The sequence below is a fragment of the Aptenodytes patagonicus genome, chromosome 2 (genome assembly GCF_965638725.1).
Source record: "Aptenodytes patagonicus chromosome 2, bAptPat1.pri.cur, whole genome shotgun sequence".
NCBI classification, from domain to species: domain Eukaryota; kingdom Metazoa; phylum Chordata; class Aves; order Sphenisciformes; family Spheniscidae; genus Aptenodytes; species Aptenodytes patagonicus.
The window spans coordinates 155718247-155739252 of NC_134950.1; the positions used below are offsets into that span (position 1 = coordinate 155718247).

Genomic DNA, 21006 nt, shown 5'->3' on the forward strand with positions numbered 1-21006 from the left:
AAAGTTTAATGGTAGTTAGAAATTTCCCCCCCCATATTATGACTCGTATAAGCATCTTTCTGCAAAGTCTTATTGGGACTGATTACTACCAAAAGGCACATGATTTCCTACTAAGTTATGTAATATTTATCTAGCTTTCAGTTACTACAGCTGAGGGTTTCAGCATAAATTTAATACCTCTAGAAGGTTGAATTAATATACCAGACTAATTATGGTAGATGAGATAGAAGCATACTCTATTAACTCCTGAAGAAGTCAAGAGCATGAGGCAGTGAAACTACAGAGCAACAGCTGGAAGACGCTTCGCAATAGCTCATTCAAGAAATAAAGAGGAAAGGAAAGGACCTCCTAGATTCTAAAAGGAGACCAAAAAACCCCACTGTTGCAGAATGCAGCAATTACTCCACGCCCACTAACTACCCATATTCTGCCAGGTTTTTAAGAAGTTCTGAAGTAATCTAGTCTCCTTTCCGTAATAAAAATCTTCTCTGAAAAGACCAGTGGAAAACTATCTTGCTGAACTAAAGTGGAAGAGGTATGATAACATAGAAGACCAGATGAACTAAGTGAAATGCTGACAGCTTTTGTAATGTGCTCCAGTAAATGAAGCGATTAGATCTAGTGGTCAGGAACTGGAGTATTATGATGAAGCATTAATAGTAGAGTGGCAAAGAAGAGATACCTAACAAAATACCAAATTTGAAATGGGTACTTATAAATTCAATTACAAGTGAGACAGGAATTTAGAAGTATTAACTCAAATGTTACTGGAATGCTAGATACAGTAAACAGACCAGAAGATGTAATTCAGCACACTGTCAAAGAAAGGTTGGCAGAGGACAGGCTCTCCCAGCACATAAAGAATTCAACTTAACAGGGGAAAACTCATTCCTCCCTCCTTCCACTTAAAAAAAAAGTATTAATTACCCTCCAAGTCTATACATTAAGTTGCATTTTGAACCAAACTATACGCTGTCTTCCTGTAAATACACAGTCTTCAGGATCCTGCCCAGTTTAAGGATTTTTATATAGATAAGGTAGATCACAACACTTCGCCACGTACGCACTGAAGAATTACAGAAAGTAAACATTCTAGTTAGTTTGGTTCAGGAATCTTAGTGGAATAACTTACTTATTTCTCATTCTGCATTTACTTCCGAGCATAGTAAGAGCAAAATATAGTCATTTACTCACCTTTGGCCGAACAGAAGAGTAGATTTCGTTTCAGATTCATTGTATGAAGACGGAGAACAGCAAATAACAATAGTGGTTCTGCAATTACCCCCTAGTGAATCTTGAAGGATTCTGGTCATTTTGCTATCACGATATGGAACATAAGTCTATCAAGAAAATGGTTAAACGAATCAGTCACGGTTTTTCAGATATATTATTTAGTTTGTTGAAATAAGAGCTATGCTTTTGCTAGGTATAACTTCATTAGAAAAACATTAAATTCTACTTTAATTCATAAAACATAAGACTGAACACGCATGGGGTGACATAAAATTGTACTCCTATGTTTGGTAACGTCTAGAGCACAAGAAAACTGTCAGTAAGACGCTTAGGTCCCTCAACATTAAATGTAACTTTATTAATCATCAGTGTCAATACAGTACAAGAATAATGGCCACTTGCAATGCACTGATGCAATTGGATTAGTTTAAAAGACTCCATGCATATCACAGAGATCAGTAAAGAATTTCTGCATAATATCATGTTCAGAGATGCAAGCCTTTAACCCTGACGTATAAAAATATAAAAGAGAACACTTACACTGCTTTCAGCCAAAGCTGAGATGACATTTCCAAGAGCAGACAAAGACTTGTTGATGTTCTTAGCTTCATCTAGCACAGCACCTTCTGCTCCAGTTTTACTAACCTAAACAATATTTCAGTAAATTACTAAATGCATCTTCAAAAAAAAAAAAACCACCCTCCACATTTAACATAAAACTTGAGTAAATTTTCCCACTTCTAAGTCAGTCTCCCTGACTTTACGAGGTACTCGTAAGCAAGTTGGATTAGAATAAGCAAACTCCTCCTCAGACTCCTTCCCTGATTCACCATCAGTTTTTCATTCAAAACTCAGTGTTTGAAGATGTTTGATTTTTTAAACTGAAGTGAATATTTTCCCTGCAAAGTACGCCTTTTCATAGAAGATAAATGTATAGTTAAAAACTTTTACCAAACAACTTCAAAAATTGTTTGAAGTTTGTCAAAAGGTTTGAATTCCTTAAAGTAAAAGGAAATAAGCATTATGAATAATTTACAATATCAAAGCAACCAAGAGTTAGAACTTTGTCTTAATAAGAAGGTCTACATAGTTTGTAGAGATGGTCATCTTTCAAACAAAACAAAAAACAATAAAACAAACAAACAACAACCAAAAAACAAAGAAAACTCCAAAACAACAAAAAAACCCAAACAAAAACCGAACAAACCACACACTACCACTCTCCCACCACCACACACACACCCCCAGAAAAACAGAGCAGAGAGTCTATATTAGCAAGAATTTGTGAGAACAGATTTTAGAGGCTGGATCTGACCTACAAGAGTGCTCTAGGAACTTAAGTAGATATCAGCAGAAATGTGAAAAAAAAACCCAAACCCACACCTCTACCCTGACACCATTCTATTTACCTTAGCTCTTCTGCCTCAAGGGCTGAATTTGACTTACAGTTCTATAACCCTCCCTTTACTATTATTCTCACCAAGCTGTGATCATGACTACAACTAAGCAGTTCTGTTTGCCTATGTTTAAACCAACCCAAGACAAGGCACCAAAAAAAACCTCATGTACTTCAAAAATACTGGGAGAAGTGCGAAAGCAAAGTTTGAAATGAACAGTGAAAGGAACAAAACTACAGAGAAAGGAGACTCACAACCCAGCCTTTTTCTTTAACTTTGTTCTTACTTTAATGCTTCATTTCATTCTCATTAAAGAAAAAAGAAAAAAAAAAGACCACTACTAAGAAACACGTTTCAGAATAAACACAGGATCAGAGACAACAATAAGGCCATAGAACAATGACATGAGGAAAGACAATAGCAAGCATAAAGGACTGAAAAAGATGGGGATTACCCCAGAAGCAAAGATGAAAAGAACATAAATCCAGCTCTTAAAAGGCTAAATTACTGTCTATAAGTGATACAGAATAAGCAAAATGGTATACACTTCCTTCCCTGCTTTAAGCCATTGACACAGGAAAGCAAGCTGTCATTTTAAACAATTAATCAGAATTTCAAATTAAGAAACTTGGTACCACTAAATAAGAAAATTCAGATATTTCACATCCATAAAACTCTTTATTCCAGTACCTGACTACCTAATGCACCTGTACACTTTTTTGCTCTCACCGATACTGAACTCTAGCCTATTTCCCCACCCTATTCCGTATTTACAAACACTTACTGCAGAAATGCAGATCAGCTTAAAGAGGTAGTATCTAATATCCAACCCAGACTAGGACTCAGAAACCACATTTCAAAGTCACAATTAAACACTTCAGAGATGACAACTGAACAATCAGTATTACATTAATGTAAAATATTTGATTGTAAAGAATAACCAGAGTTTTTCAGAGCAGAAAAAGAAATTTAGAATTACCTTTTCACTACCTGCCAAGTCCACAAGGTAAAGTTTTCCACTTAGTTTCTGTTCTGTTTGAGTATTCTCTTGTTTTACATTAATAAGAAAAATACTATGACTTCGGGAGCTGTGTTCATTCATATCTATAATCCAAAATACATAAATTGTCAAAAATATTTGTACAACCAAACTAACTTAACAAAATAGTATCTTCCCACAGTGAAGCGACAGATCTAAAGCTAATGAAACTGTATGGAGTAATCTCTCAATGACAATAAAACTAGAGGCAGCAAAACCAATAGTATCATCTAATTGAGTAACAAAGATCCAGTCTCCCTGGGGTTCTATTAATACCATATAAGCTCACTGACAAGATTTGCTAGCCTGTCAACTATGGATTTCACACATTTAATTTACTTTATTAGAACAGAAAGCACATTTACATTCCGATACCAGAACGTTTTGGTGGGTTTTGGGGGGGTGGGGTGGTGTTGGTTTGGGGGTTTTTTTAGATTTACAATGTATCATACTTTATCCTTTTGTGAAAATTTGAACTAGATGGCCATAACCTTTCACCCCTTTCTGGTTTAAATACCTACTGCACTGCTCCCTCTGCTGTGAAACAAGATTTACTGAATTTAAAGAATGGTTTTAATTCATTAACAAAATTCAAGGCGACTGCGACCTGAATGAGACTATCTGCCTATTTCTTCTTCCTTTTAACCATAAATCCCTCACAGGCCTAAAAGGACCAGCTTATTGATGCCACAGAAGCAGCTCAACATAAGATAATATCCTTTTATCCAAATTTCTGCTATTTCTCCATTACTTAGTCTAGTCCCCACTTCAGAACCTTACTACCTAGGAGCAATGAAATGGAAGTGCAGGACTGAGTCATTCCTTAAAAGGAACATCGTATTTTTATTTTCGACCCTTAACCAAAGAAATGAGAAGAAAAACCTTTTTTCTTTCCTTAATGACTGTATATTCTTTCTTTTCCTGAATAAAGAACTAGACACAGGAAGACTGTGAAACTCACCCTCAAACGGGCTCTCAAAGATTTCTGACAGTCACTTCAGTTGCTAAGAACTGAAGTATTATTTTTGCATGCACCTCAACTTCCCTTGTCTTTTTTTTTTTTAACCCTCTATCACTTCCTAATCCTGCTTCTTGTGGGAATTCGGAGACCTCTGACACACCTCCTTGCAACTCGGCTGCATGCCACAGGCCAAAAAGCTTGGGACATCGGGATGCTGCTTAAATCTGCAGCATGTCTGAATATATATTCTGACCAGCTTTTCTTAGAATATGCAACAGAATGGCCAAACTGTAGACAAGCCACAGTGCCTTACTTATAGATTCATAGGTTAATTGAAACAAATGCCACAAACTGCAATTTTGCACGATTCCTAACGCAAAACTACACCTTTTTCTCCAATGATTCAGAGTTCCTCACTGATCACTTACTCTCTCCTTTCAATCCAACTCTAAGTAACAACATCTAACAAGAAATGAATTTAAATACTTGTTTCTGAAAGACATGCTGAAACTGCTTATGCTACACCCTTTCAAAAACCTGAATTATTTAGCTCACTATTTTTGTCTTCCCTACTTTTTAAGGCATACCAGAAGCAAATCGATAACATGCTAAAAGGAGACAAAAGATAATACTTACTTGTAACTGCTACATGTCGGTTTGATTTTCCTTCATCTATAGTATCCATAACTTCTTCTGGACTACATACAAAACGCTCTGTGCAACCCTTTAAAAAAAAAAAAAGGCAAAAAACCACCACACCAACGAGCCAGAAGTAAATGGCATACACTAGAGGAGTGAAAGATGAAAACATATCAGATTGATGCTTACCTTTACGTAGGGAACTCTATTTTTGTCCTCATGAACAGAAAGATTGGTCTTTGAAACTGGAAGAGAAAAAGTTATAAAGCTAAGGTATATATGATTTCTTTGCAAAATGAACGAGCTGTGTACAACGCACGTCCAAGTCATAGATGTTATTTCTCAGCAACACTTTATAAAAAATTTAATATACATTAAACAACCACTACTGCAGCTTTAGTATTATTCCATAGATTAGCTCCATACTTTCTTATTTTGATGTATCCTTATCATTTATAGGTTATTAGCATACTGCATACCTATCTTAGTATCATGTTTGGTTTTTTATATCTCTCTCCAGAACAATTTATTTTCTATGTTCAGTATAAATAAACGGCTTACCATCCAAAAGGTCCCTTATTTTATCCAAGTATATTTCAAAATATGACACCTAGAAGTGGGAAGGGGAATAAAGATATAGCATCAGAAAGTAAAAATGCTTTGCTTTTTAATCAGAAGGATTCAGCATGATTATTATGACCTCCCCCATAATACCACATCTAACTCAAGTCCTTAAGGCTGAACTAAAATACACCTTTAAGAAGAAACTATTTTGATCAAAAGCTTCAAGCACTATCAGCACTGCCATAGGTTACCAGGGTAGCTACCATCAATGTTTAATGGAAACAAGATTAAAGCGTTAACGTAATTTTTCTTTAAGAAGAGTCAGTTACTTCAGAAATAACTTACGTTTAGATTTTCCAAGTTACAGGCATTTGAAACAGATAGAGAACGTCCATTTAACCATAAACTACTTCCAGTTTCAATATAGATTAAATAAGTAACAATGAAGAAAAGTTTACCTTAATATGAAACTCAAGATTCTCATCCATAGAGTAAATATAATTAAAAATATCTTGCACTATTCTTGGAATAATACCCATTCCATCCGGGTCGTGAAGCTTCCCCTTATTAGGAAAAGATACAATAAAATGAAACATTCATACTGAATCCAACATCACAAACAGTATCCAAAGGCAAAACAAACAGTTAACAGACAAATTAGTTTTAAAATGCTGACTGGTATGATGGTCAAAGTCTTGACCATCCATTTAGGCCCAGCATTTGCCAGGAGTGAAAAGAACAATCTCAGATATCTCCCAAACTATTAAAAGTGAAAATGTACTCTTAACATTATTCTTGTGTTTCTCATCCTGCTACTGAGGGCTGAAAAATACAGTAATTGCTATTGTCAGTCCTAAAAAAAACATTTTGGGTATCAAAATGTTGCAATGGAAAGAAAATTAAAATTGCAAGATGAAAACAAGCAGACATCTTATTTCTAGAAAGATAAGACTATTGTGATAAAAAGAGATGACAGTGACATTAAAAGGAAAATTATTTTAAGATTTCTTACTTCCATAGTGTGTGTCTTTCCAGATGATGTCTGCCCATAAGCAAATATTGTACCATTGTATCCCTCAAGTACATCTAAAGGGAAAGAGTATATTCATTAAGGTTCATTTCCTTCTTCTAAAGGAAAGTCAAATGAAATAGAATGCAAGCAGGCAGTTCCTAAAATGTTCAGCAAGTTAAATGATTCAATGTTTGGGAACTCTGTACTAGAGTTGGGGGGAGGGAGGGTGTTCCTCCCTACCCCTTTTAATGCATTCAGTCACCACTGACTGCATTTTAGAAGTTTACTGTATTAGAAACATCTGTTCCTTCAACCAGAAAAATCAGGGCTTCAGAGTCAGGAACAAAAAGGAAATCAATACAACTGCCAGGTTGAACAGATAGTCTTTGATAACTCAGAAGAAACCACCATACAGGAGAAGGCTATAGTATTTTCTGCCTTCAGGAAAGTTTAATCATCCAATTGTGAAGAGAATGGGCCATGCCGTAAGTTTCAAGCATCTTACTCTTTGGCCATAAGCTTGTATTTCAAATTATGAATGAACCAACCCAAAGTTTTAGATTGATGGGTGAAGGACTGGCGGGTTGGTTTGTTTACAAGTCAGTTACTGCAGAATCACAACCTGCAAGCAAACTTTTGTTTTCGAAAAACAAGCATGAGATACTCCAAATGGAGAGAAGTCTTTGCCATAATCCATCTGTACCACCACTAGAGCTCATTTGCCACATGATGTAGCACAGCCTAGAAATGCTGCACAGAGAAACAGAGATCAGATTTTTCTACGGAGGAAAGGGGCAGCATTACAATTCTTAAGTAACTCCAATTTTTAAGGAGCAAACTTCTGATCTAATCCTGATAACTTCTGATCTAATCCTGATTACTATTTAACTTATTAAAGGGTTAAATACTTGCAGCAGCATGGATTTTCCACAGCAGTTCACTTTTCTAATGATCAAAACAACCCTACATTTACCCAATCTTCTCTTGTCACTAACAGTTGATATTTCAGAGCAAAGCTTTGTTAAAGTTGTTTTGAAAGTTGTGTCAATTAGAACTTATTACTGATCTCCTCAAGAAATTAATCAATTTTATTTTCAGGAAACTAATTGCTTACTACGACAACTTAGTGTGGTATAACGTTCTTTGTGATAAGACTCGATTTTCTGAAGTTACTAGGCCAATTCTGACAATTCGAGTTTGGAGCAACTGTACACCGTGACATGCACAGCAATAACTCATGTTTAAACTTTTAATTGTGAAGCTAAAAATCACATTCAGAAAAATCCCCCTTAAACTGTGTATAAAATAAACAAGCTTAGAAAATATCTATAGCATACACATGATTTCACAAGTTTCCTTTCCTCTTATATTCCTCCAAACTAAAGCAATTGTAGGATGTTTTCACAAATAAATTTGAAGGAAAAAAAAGAGAAACTATTCATTAGAGTTATTTTGATTAATTTCTGACAAATTGTTTTAAACAATCTTTTGCAGAGAACTGCAAAAAAACCAAAACATGACATGTAAATGTTATCAAACATTGCAGTTGACTGAAACAGCAGGTTAAGCATTGACATAATTTATCAGCTCAACTACAGGATGATTTTATACTGCTATGATCCATGTTGCCTTTATTAAACATTCAGAAGGTAAAAGGGAACAACAGAAGTATCAGTTTTCAACATTGAAATCCACACGAATATGAGACTTTTCCTTATGGTTAAAGTTGCTGTTCCACCTTACCTTTGACAATCTTTTTAGCACAATCATTGTATACTTGTTCCTGCGATGTGTTTGACTGGAATACACGGTCAAATATATATGGCTTGGACTGGGGGGGTGGGAAAAAAAAAGACACAGAAGAGGTATTAAAAAACCAGATAGTGGAAGTAGAACTGCAAGGTGTTTGTTCCTGTAGTTTAGAAGTAGCCTATACTGTCTCAACCCAATCTTTTATTTTAAGCACTTGAAGACTGCAGCAAAGAAATCAGCTTATATAGTATTGCCTAAATCTTCACATGCTTGCCTACAAGTAAGGCCTTGAATTAAATATATTTGGTTTCCAAGTGCAAGCTAAACAGTTCTCCAAAACTACTCTGCTACACGACCTCAATTTACTTGATTTACAAGGTAAACCAATGCCTAGTCTGTACATCTGAGAACCCCTTATTCTCTTCTACTCTGGTAGCAGATTTACTCTGGTAAACCCACATTATTAAAAACAGCTTATACCACATCACACAGAATATCTGTCTTGGTAATATTTGTTGAAAATCTCAAAACAAAAAGAAACATTCAGATCACCTATAGTCAGCACAAGAACTATTTTCCTATACATGATATCCTTAAAATAAAGCTCCATAAGAAGAAGGAAAAGGCCACTTTGAAGGAAGGGAACCTTTCACAGAAGACTCATTTTGGAAGACACTGTAAGAGGAAGCTCTGACACAGCTTTTTGAAAGGAATGTTGGCTTTTGCTTTGTTTTAAAGAAGAGATTTTCATAACGCAGTTCTAAGCAGCTGACAATCCATTAGGATATGAACTATTATGCTCATCTTATGAAGTTCAAATTTTTGTAGCATTTTCAGAGCTTGATTTAGTAGGTAGCCAAGCAGACAGGCAAGGTTACAAGGGACCTAGGTCAGTTAACAGTTGCAGTGAGTTTAGCAACGGTAAGTGCTCCATTTTGCCTAAATTTAATTCATTATCATCCTCCCCCAAGGATATTCTGGAACTGCCTCCCTGGCAAAGAAACAAGTAAAGCTTCCATCTCTCACCCACCCACCACATTCCCTTCCCCAGCCTGACCTTCCATTTGTCTTTTAATAACATCTAGCATAACACCAAACAAAGCTTTTTAGATTCAACACATATCTGTCTGCTGAGAGGGCTTGAAATCAGGTGGATGAGCTCCCTCTTGGAAAAAATAATTACAGCATTCACTGTGTAAATACACTCAAGAAACCACAAGACTCAATAAGCAGAAACTATCCCCAAGGTGCTGAAGTTTGTCAGAACTCTTGTTTCACAGCAGGGAAATCACAAGCCTTCTCGATTACTCATTTTAGCTTCAAATACACCTCAAATTCTTATGTTCTACAGGCAGAATTGAGGCCATTACATACACCAGAAGACAAACAACTAACAAGTTCAAGTAACCCTGAGGTAAGAAAACAAAGACTGAGAACACATTACATAAAAAGCTAAGTCACTGTAGAAAAGATAACACTAGCTATACATTTTCTGTCTCACTAGCAGCTGTAGTTTCAAAAAGCCTCCAACTTCACAAATATCAATCAGCTACACTACACACTGCAAGTCATCTACATCACAAAACATTAATCGGATCTGTTTCATGCTCAAGTTCTTCTGCATATTTGTATGCACTGAAATAATACCATTTTGAAGGATCGTATTTACCATTACACATCGGAAAAATATAGTGAGAAGAGTTATAGCGTCCAACATCACTGCAAACAATCTGTGCATTAGTAATTTGTGTGTTTGTACTTGTAAGATTTAAACTCTTCTCCAAATTACTGCTCCAGAAAATATATAGATTACAATTATTCCAATTAAATTGATTGTAGAAGAATTAGGGAGAGTTCCTGGATTTGATCTTCTGACAGCGCATGCAGCAACTATTAACAATACTCACTATTTCTCACAGATCCGAACATATCTGATCTTTGTGGTTCCCAATAAAGCATGACAAGTATGAGAACAGAAAAGTACATTAGAATGCAAACGTTATTTTGCATAGCATATGTGTTTGAATGTATACACATACATTATTATGTATTTATATGTTACTACAGAATATTTCTGGTGCCAAATAGGAGATTTTATTTACTTCAGAGAAATCCAACTTAAAAATCAAGCCTAGTTTCTGGTACAGGAAGATACCGTGTTTAGAAAGAACTGTAGGCACAACCTGCACTAGACTGCAACCATCCTGCAATCTACAGGTATTTGGCAGGAGGTTCTGAAAAAGCTTTCCTCCTCTAAATTTTTAAACAGCGTTTAGAGGGGTTTGGGTTTTGGTTGGGTTTTTTTTTTTTAATTCTTCTGCCAAGCAAAGGTTGACTGAATTGAACTATTCTTCTTCATCTAAGTTAAAGGAAAATTATGTTTACTAATTTGAGAGTAATCCGTAAACACAGAATACTTTTAGACTATCTACTCTCCAATTACCATTCAAATGCCTTCATAAGAGAACAGAGCCAGATTACAGTATCTCATATAATTACAGTCTCTTTTGTTTTACAAAATGTTAATATAAAGAACAGCACGTATGATGAATGCCACGGTCTAGTAAGAACAGAAAACCAAGCTACAAAGACTTCACTCGGACAGTAATGCCTCTAAATCTTGTTTATTTATACAGTGAAAGCTGCTAGGCACATGACAAATTCTAATTTCCCTCAAGTTAACAACTGCTACCAACACACGCACAAAAGTTAATAATTGTGACAAAAAAAAAATCATTACAAGGGGTCCTGTTTATACCACTTTGCACCTGCAAGGGATAGGGAAGTGACAAGTGGAATATTTGTTTACATGTCCTCAGTATTATAGGTTCCTAGATGAAGCCACGATACAACTTCAAAGCACTCAAAAATCCAATTACATAACTCCCTCCCCTCCCAGGTTGCAGCACATTTATCACACCTATTAAAACCCACATTAGAGGCATGTCCCTGCTCCATCATTACTGAATCAATACCTAACCAAGTAGGTTTAGCCAAGCAGGTTCCAGGATAATTGTGTTTTAAGAATACAATTTACTCCCACTCATACGGTTTCACATCTTTGACATCTGCAATGCTATGTCTTATCACTTCTCTTTACAGTCTACTTTCTGCTGTAAACAAAGCTAAAACAGTATTACACAGATTACCCTGCCCTAGAAAGCCTCCTCATTACCTTTAAGAGATTAATCAAGAAAGATTAAAGTGTGAGATATTTTTTTCTATACCAGATGCCTTTTCTTCCAAGTAGTAAACAATCAGATATTATGATAGAACTGAAAACACAAAAGGTCCAAGCAACATTACCACATGGTGTCCATAACAGTGGTAGTAGCAGTTACACTACCATGCTATGATGCTGCTTTGACATACTCCAGAAATTTTCAGCAAATATTACTCAAATCCTAATAAAAATTTAAAACATACAACCTATAAGCAACACAAAACATCAAGCAATATCAAGCAAACAAGCAGAGCTTCTGATTTCCTCTCTCCAAATAGAGAGAATTCAACATTTACTTTTACTCCTTGCCTAGCATTTGTTCTGTCAGTAATCAACTACAAGACAACTTCAGCTCCTGTAGTTGCTTGTACTGAAGGGATGTGGTCCCACTGCAAAAACTTTGCAAGCACTCTCACAGCCCTCAAAAAAGTACATCTGCCAACATGATTTAGTGGTAGTTAAAGGGAATCTTAATAAAGTGTTTAAGTACACAGTTCCACAGTTAACTTAAAAACTAGTCACCAGTTATCCTTATATAAAATGATGCTCAGCCCCTCTAAATTCTACAAGATTTGGAGCACACGTGAGAGTTCGTTAGAAAAGTTAGTTTTTCTCAGTACCTTCAATGAGGACTACACAAAAATCTGTGATCACAACTAGACTGAAATCTTACCTTAAAAGTCCTAGAAATACTTAAGGTTATCTCCACAGAAATAATTCAAAATACCTTTCATTTTCGCATTGTAACTTTCTGTAAACTACAGAACTGGTTACTCATAACACTACCTTAGTTCACCTTATTTTCTGTGCATTAGTATCTGAAGCAAAGTCAATAGTGAAACTTTACTTGAAAATCAGTGGCATATTTTTCTACCACAACATACCCAGATGCTCTTTACTGGTTTTTGCTAGAATGGACTGCTAGAGTAATATTATACCCACCCATGGTTAGCTTATTCTTGGTAAGAGGTTGAAGTAATAAGTAATGGGCTTACCTCCCCTTTAAGTTTCACATCATTAATAAAGAACATTCTTCCCATCAGCACAAAATATGGTAAAGAAAAATCTCACACCGAACAATTTCTGGAAAGTATGATGTCAAATACCTGACTCAGTTCTTCCTATTACTAAGCTAAGGTATTGCTGCTTTGACACACCTAACAGAGTCCAACATTGTGAATGAGTGAAGAGGTACTGTTCCAAATTAATATTTTATTTTTAGGATAAGGAAAAAGAATTGTCTTCGTGTCCTAGCTCTATGCGTACAAAACTGCAGCCGACACAGAACAGTTAGTGGATCTCAGCGCTTTCTGCCCTATTTTTCTTATTTGTGTGCAAATACTGCAACTCAAGTACAGCAGTTATTTATTGTTCTCACAGAAGAACTAAATTGTGTTATTTTATTTTTAAAAAATTGTGACTTGAAACTCGATTTCCAGCATCAAAACAGAGAGAAATTTTGAAAGAAGAGTTTTAGCCAAGCTTTGCTTTAGTAAAGAGTTTCTTCTGAAGAGAAAAGTAAGCACTGCTGGCATAAAAACAGTCACTGAATTTCAGAACAACCACCAAATATGAGATGAGTGAGGTGTTTCTAGGCAAGTGGTACAGCAGCTGGGAGGTATAGCTCTCCCTTTACACATTACTGTAAGCTAGAATATTTGCTTTCCGTTAAATCATCGTACCAGTATAATCTGAAAAACTTCTCTATTATCCACCATTTCATGGAATGAAATAAAAATTAGAGAGTAACACTGAAAGAATATTATTGTTTCAGCTACAGATTGCAATTTCTGATTTATGTTTAAGTGGCACTGCAGACTTTAAGCATTTTTATTTGTGTGTTTCTAATTAAACGGTGCTTTCCTTCATGCTAGCAAAATAACTTAAAAAAAAAAAAAGTTGTTTTATGAATGCACCTTGTTTCTTGCATTTATACGATCCGGCACAGCCTTTCTTTCAGCAACGCACACGAATTACATTTTCCTTTTAAATAATCTGCTACCAAAAGCTGCAGTAAAAGCAAGTGATATTCATTAATATCATTCTAACATAACTTAAACCTAGCTTTGCTATCATTTACTATCCAATACTAGTTTAAAAGGTAATGAAAAGGAAAGCTAAGTGTCTCAAGCTCTTCCCAGGATCACAGGGATTACATTTTACATACAAAAAAAAAAGTATTCTAAACAAATACGAAAATACAGGCACGTAGCCATGGTTCTTTCTTAAAAGCCATAGAAATAAGGAATATACTATGATCATTACTAGAAACAGCTGGATGACAGAGGGATACTGCCCATTTCTGTGAATGCCCACAACACCTCGCCACCTCAGCCATTTGACAGTACTGTTCTCAGGTTAGGCTTCAGTCCGAAATCCTCGAGCGTCACTGTATTCAGTAATCTATCTTACCTTTTGGACAACTGTAAGATGAGCAAGACTAGGTATAGAAATGTTTTTAAAAGAGAAGTATAGATATGTTATGCAGAACTATAAAGCTACTCAGTTGCAAGCAGTTTTGCATTTGAAAAAAATAAAGTACATAATCATATATATAAGCTTGCTATTCCTCCCTGTTTCATCTTACTCAAAAGCCTGAAATGCATGAGCAAATTGCTACCAATTTTTTTATATAGGCACATTTATGATGTTTAACATAAAAGCCATATACTCATAACAAGTCACCCTACTATCTGTTTTAACAAAACCTTTATGTTTACTTAACAGGAAGAGCCATTAGAAAAAAAAATAATAAAATATTAAAATGGAAAGAAGCCCCCTTTAATTAATAATTTAAAAGCTCTTTACTAGTTAAAAAAGTTTCATCCTGCGGAAGGACAATACTTTGAAACAGTCTGCTCTTTAAAACAGACCAACACCATGTGTCCCCTCAAATTGCTGTTACACACTAGCTACAATTAAAACAAGTATTCTAACACAAATCAAAACAACTCACTTGTCCAGAAAGACAACCATGCCAGTAATTACATAGGCGCTAGGAAGAGAAGGGAGGATAGATAGCTCAGAGATGACAGGGGAGTCAAGGAAGGAGGAGGGTTTGGTTATAGCCACTGATTTCCCTCCCGACCCTCCTCCACAGAGGAGTCAAATCTGCAGTCTGGTATAAGCTCTGCTTCCACCGTCTCCTAGTTTTCACCGCCTATCTACCATTACAGGCAACTCCCAAGTATTATTAAAGAAGCCTTCACTGTTTCAGAACAGACCCAGGCGCACACAGAAGATGCAAGTCCTTAAGGCAGCTGAGGAAAGCAGTTATAGAAAAAAAAAGTGGCTCAATTACTGTTCAACAGGCAGCCAATAGGACATGTAGCAATAAAGACAGAAATCAAACAGCTGAAAGTAACCAAACATACAGCTTATTGAGGAATGTTTTTAGAAACTGTTTCATGAGAAGGACTGTTTCTGTTACTATCCTCCCTTGGGCAATTCTACAACACACATGCAAGAGATGGCTGGCTACAGCCTCAAGCTAAAAGGTTCATAACTTTGTAAAAACTTAGTCAGCTTGTTAAAAAAAAAGTAAAAAACCCCACAAGTTATTGCCTCAACAGTTTTAGAGAATCAAGTCATACCTTTAAGAACATCAATCTTGTCATATATCCACCATTATAAGAACAAAATCACAGAATATCAATCCTTTATTAAGATTTTGTGAAACAGTACTCAAATAAATACTGTCACTGCTACTCAATCTAATAATTTTGGGGGACATTTTTCCCCCAAAGTCAGACACAGCAAGTCCTGGACCTAGGACCACTGAAGGATTTTTTGTTGTCATTTTTATCAATGCAGAAAACACCAAAGTACACTTGCAACACTAAATATTAACCCCGAGCAGAAAGCCCCACACGATCCCTCAAGAGCATGCCATCAGACTGTTCTACTCATATATAGTACCACCTCAGCCCAATTTCCATTTTAGATATTTTTAAAGCATACTTAAAGAGTATTTAAACAACGTTAAGTTTTCTGTTCTCTTTAGACTAGAACTACTGAAAGAATACATGGAAAATTTATTTTTAAAAAGTCAGAAAATATCAAAGTTTCTAAACTTAATCATGGATTTTGAACAGAATGTGTAGTGTCACAATGAATGGGTATTCACTGATGGAAGTGAGATAATTTGTTCTAGTTAAATTTTCCATTTTCCAGGCTTGGTTCCTTACTCTGAGGAGTTTACCTGTACAACCTCAGGAAGAAGAGATGTACTCCTTGATACTAATTTGCCAGCTGAAATAAGCCCAAATTACCTCATTTCACAAGCATGCTATCGTTCTTGTAGCTCCAGACTCATGGAATTCCATATTTTATTGACAAATTCAGTTGAATATTAACAGACTAGAGCATTAGTATTTAGTAAGTCATATTAAAAAAAGTATTTTATTAAATCGCCTCCGTCAACTTCAGATACTGCGCAAAAAAGCTATTATTGGTAGCCTCAAGAAACAGAACATAAAAACCAAAATTTGAAGAGAGATAATAACTGACATCTAAGTTACTTTCAGCAATGCAGAACCAGCACCGTCTCTAGAGAGAAAAGTATTTATATGAAAACAGAAATTAAAAGTTAGCAAAAATAAAACAAACATTGGGAACAGCGTGCTTGTACAATACTAACCAAACCAGGCAATAAACTACTGTACTTTAATTTTATATTCAAGTTCCACTTTGTAGCTAAATACGACACCCTACACAAAAAGGAAAGAATTATGTTTTCCACTGTAACATCCAGACTGTTTTATAACCGGCCTCATACTTTGCAAGGTGACTTCAGTTAAAATACATTTACAAACATGTAACAAGCCAAATGGTCTGTTTATTCCGATTTAAAAAACAAAAAACCAAAACCAGTTATCAGCCGAAGACTGATTTACAGATCACAAGCGCCAATGAACTGGAGCCTGCACCGTTGTTCTGCATTTTCGTCCCAAAAAACTCTCTGTAGACAATTACTTCGATGGTAGCTCCAATGCATGCATTTTGAGCACGTATTTAGCGGTCAAACTCATCACGCTCGCCAAAACCAGGGACAGCCTAGCCGGGGGACACACTGCAGGACTCGCCTGCTACTCTCCACCTCGTAATTCAGGCGTTTTCCGCGGATACCCGAAGCGTGCACTGTAGCTCGGGCTCGGCAATGAAGCCTCACGCTACGCCTCAAGTTGCAAGCCTTTCGCTAGAGCCTCTGTCAAAGGTTTCCTGACCTGCTATCCCCGACGTCCCTACAACCCAACGCCCGCTGCTCGGGGACCTCTGCCCCACCAGCTCCCTGCTCTTTGCCCGACCATGCCCACATCCAGACTAGCCGGCCCCGTCCACAGCTCTGCCTGCCCTCCTCCCCTTCCCCCCCCCCCCATCCCAAAAAGGCCGCCCCGCTTCCCGAGGCGCCACCGCCCGCGGGCGCTTCCAAGCGCCACAGCCCTGCCCTCTCGCCTCACACCGCGCCCATCCCCGCGGTATCTGACCCCGCCGACCCCTGGCACCCCCTCCCTCCCGGTGCTTCTCCCGCCTTTCCCGTCCGGGGCGGCCCCTCACCGCGATGACGACAGTGTCTTCGCCCTGAAACTTGGCGATGTACTTGTCGCCACGGGTCACTTCGGACTCGTTGAGGGGCCTGAAGCGACACATCACTTTGATGTTACACTCCGCCGGGTCCGCCATCTTAGGCCAACGCCGCCTCCGGGGCGCTCAGCTCCGCCGCCACTCGCTGCTGCCTCTACGCCGCCCGCTCCGGGGGTCTCGCAAGCCGCCGTTGCCGGGAAGCCTGCGTCCGCCCAAGCAGAAGGGAAAAGGGAAGGGCTTCTTCCTGGCCGCCGCCGCCGCCTCCCGCTCTCACTTCCTCCCCAATATGGCAGCCATGGCGGCGCCTACAGCCGGCAAGTCCCGACCCTCCCTCGCCGGGCAGAGGCGGCGCCGACGGCAGGGCAGGGAGGGTGACGTCACCCTCTGCAGCGCCCAGCCCCGCCCCCTCGGCTGGGACCTGCTGCGCAGGCGCGCCGATGCCCGGGCGGCCAGGCCCGGCTCCACAGGAGCTTTACGGCGCAGGCGCGAAGTGGTTGCTGGGGTGGAGGGACAGCTGCCCCCCGCGGGGTCGACGCCCGTGGGACTGCCGTTGGGCTGAGGGGGCGGGGCTGCGCGGGGGGCGGGGTTCGCGAGGGGGCGGGGCTCCCCCTCAGGGGTGGGCGGAGGGTGCGATGGGGAGGTGCTGGGGGGTCGCCTTCCGCCTTCTCACCGCCGTACTGGCGCACCCCCCGCGCTCCCTCCGCGTGGAGCGGAGCGGGCTTGCGGCCGCACGGCTGGGGTTAACCTCGGCCACGGTGCTGCAAGGAGGGATGAGACCTCGCCCAGCCGCCTCGGCGGGGAGTGGTCGAGCATCGCGGTACCCCTGACGGGGCGGGGGCCTCCCGCCTCAGGCCGGCGGCAGCGGTACCGCGCGGCGGGCTGCGCTAACGGCCGGTGCCGGGCGCTCGCCGGCCTCGGTGGCGGTGAGGGGGGTCAAGACACGACCCTCTCACGCCCGAGCAGGGCAGTTCGGGTTGGAGCCGGGTCTTGTAAGTGCGCCTGAAAACTGAGAGGCCGGGTGTGAAGTAAAGGCTTAAAGCGGACTGTTGAGATGGAAACCTCCGATATTTCTTTTGCGGTTTTTTTTTTTTTCTTCCTCGCTCGGAGAGCTAAAAGGGAAAAAAAAACATTTCCATGGGGTGGTCACAGATGTCAGGGAACTGTCAGTATTTTCTAACGTGCCCGTGAACCTTGTTGCCTGCATGTCCTCGAGCCGGGAAGCAGATAGTATTCTTTGGGCAAGTGGGGATCAGAGTGCACTGCAGCGCACAGCTTTTGGTGTCACCTCCAGTGATGGAGTCTCTCCCCACCTTTTCATCCCAATTTAAAAAAAGACTCTGCACGGTATTTTTTTTAAGCTTAGTTTATTGCAAGTTTTATTTATTTATTACAGGGAGCTCTAATTCTGGTCAATTGAAACTTACGGACTGTGTCTAGAGTGAAAACATTGTCAGGAAAACCATTCTGATCAGAGATTCTCAAGAGTCTCACAAGTTTATAACTATACCTCTTCCATCCAGGCATGAACTTTCAAATTGGGACAAAGTACAAACTTGCAGCTTGGCTAAGTTAAATCTGCTTCCTGACAGAAATCTCGATTTGTACTGGAAATTTTCCAAGTAGCCTTGAAGTTAATAATAATTAAAAAAAGAGGGAGCCTTTCTCTTAAATTAGTAAATTTTAGTAGGCCAGAATGACTCATAATAGCAATGTCCTTCCCTTAAAGGTACTCTCTTTTTCATTAAAAAAGGGAAAAAGATTGTGAATTTTAATGGAGACCATCTGAAATCAGGCATCGTTTGTTTTCAAGACCCTTCTCAGTTTAGGGATTTCAATGGTGTATTTTCACTTAGGATAGGTGCGCAGGGTGAACACTGCTTCAGAACTACTCCATGTGACAGAAGAATTGCGTAATAATCTAGTTTCATTGACAGCTTCTTTTCACACAGTAATACAAAAAATATTTTTGTGCATAGTTTATCTTATGAGGTAAGCTGAGTCTTCTAAATTGCGTTCATGTTGTTACAAGCTTATCTTTCTGCTGTGGTTAAAAATTCTGCAGGACTGTGCTATCTTATCCAGGGCAGAAACACCTCCCCACCTATCAGTACATGTGGAAATAGTTGTCTGGTAAAGCCAGGATACATACTCAGTCTTTTGAAGGTGCAGCACTGCTCCACAACATCTAGCACATGAGATATATACATATAGACATCTGTCTACAGTTCTGTTTGTGTTTTCAATAAAATGTTTTAAACATCATCGTTACTAGCCTTTAAGTGTCAGAAAGCCTATTTTTGTTGATTGTTATTTTAGAAATTATGAATTTATATCGCAGTCAGCAAGATACATTAATGCATCTAACTCAACTATTTCTGGAATTATTCACATGCTGATGGCTAGGGATGTTCTTACACAGCTGCTGGATTTGGATCCTCACAGATTTCCTATGATAGGAAGTTATTACTTTTATGAAAGGTGTGTAAATTATTTACTACTTTTTCAATTAATTTGCTTTCATACATGAGGAAAAAGAAATGTTAGCTGCAAAATGAACAGCTTCATGATTATTACTCCCAGAAGTCAATGTTTCAGCTGCTGAGACATCCTTTACCCCAATCTACTTAGGAAACTTCTAGTCCTCATTATCCATAAGCAAAGGGGATGTATCATTAGCTACACTTGCTGACACAGAGTACCCAATGTAGGAACATCTCAGTAAAGGAAGAAACCTCATAATGACAGAATTCTCAAGAAAATAGGTGCTTGGGCTTGCTTACCTTTTCAATGTTTCAAACAGCAGACACTGCACAAAGACAACATAGACACATGCATAGGTAATTACTCATTTTGACTATGCTGAAACAAAAAATGTCAGCATGTGTGAACAATGTAGAAGAAACTGCCTACTTCTAAGCTGTTGCTTCTGTGCAAACTCAGAGGAGAACTGACTGGTGGTATCTCATACCGGCTGTGGGAGCCCTTACTAAATGAGCTCCGCTGAACTGAACACGTGTGTTCTCATACCCGTTTCAGGTATTCTGTCATGGAGTTTCTCTTCTCTGATCGGATGTTCAAAACACTCAGCAACCCTTCTTTCACATGACCTACTTAAAGTCTGACACAATGATGCAGTGTGCTCAAAGAGGGCAGTATGTTATCTCCATTGGTGCTAAGATATGTCAAAACAGCCGTCTCCAGGACTTGTGCTTAAAGATGCGGTGTCACTTTCTTGAAAATAGGACAGAGACCAAACATCCTGGTAAGTTTCCCATTTTGTCACAGTTACAAAATACTCCTTCTTTGCCAATTGGAAATGTATTTACTGTCTTCTGTATTGTTATGTAATGTCTGTAGCATACATTTTTTGTCATTTAGGATAAAAGACTGTTTAAAAGTAATCTATGGTAATGTGAAAAAAATGATGTATCAGTTGTCATAAAAAGTGAATCTTTCTGTTTGGTATTTAAGCCGAGTATGACCATATAAATCAAATTCGTTAATACATTAATGAATTTGTGTCTGTTAGTTCACTAACCATGTTTCTTCCCATTTATGATCTGTACAATAAACCTCTAGAAATTCTTTTATGATTTACAGCTC

General features: G+C 38.5%; 1 protein-coding gene across 1 annotated transcript in view; it reads right to left on the reverse strand.

Annotated features, from left to right (window-relative positions):
- The window catches only part of KIF5B (kinesin family member 5B), a 37379-nt gene extending 19656 nt beyond the window's left edge, over positions 1–17723 (reverse strand). The window contains exons 1-10 of the mRNA XM_076331828.1: positions 17377–17723; positions 8589–8676; positions 6846–6919; positions 6292–6396; positions 5831–5879; positions 5459–5514; positions 5267–5354; positions 3610–3734; positions 1774–1878; positions 1195–1340 (exon numbers count right to left, since the gene is read on the reverse strand). Of these exons, the coding sequence (XP_076187943.1) occupies positions 1195–1340; positions 1774–1878; positions 3610–3734; positions 5267–5354; positions 5459–5514; positions 5831–5879; positions 6292–6396; positions 6846–6919; positions 8589–8676; positions 17377–17502 (962 nt within the window). The 5' untranslated portion in view covers positions 17503–17723. The remainder of the gene's footprint in view (positions 1–1194; positions 1341–1773; positions 1879–3609; positions 3735–5266; positions 5355–5458; positions 5515–5830; positions 5880–6291; positions 6397–6845; positions 6920–8588; positions 8677–17376) is intronic.
- Between the last annotated feature and the right edge of the window lie 3283 nt (positions 17724–21006).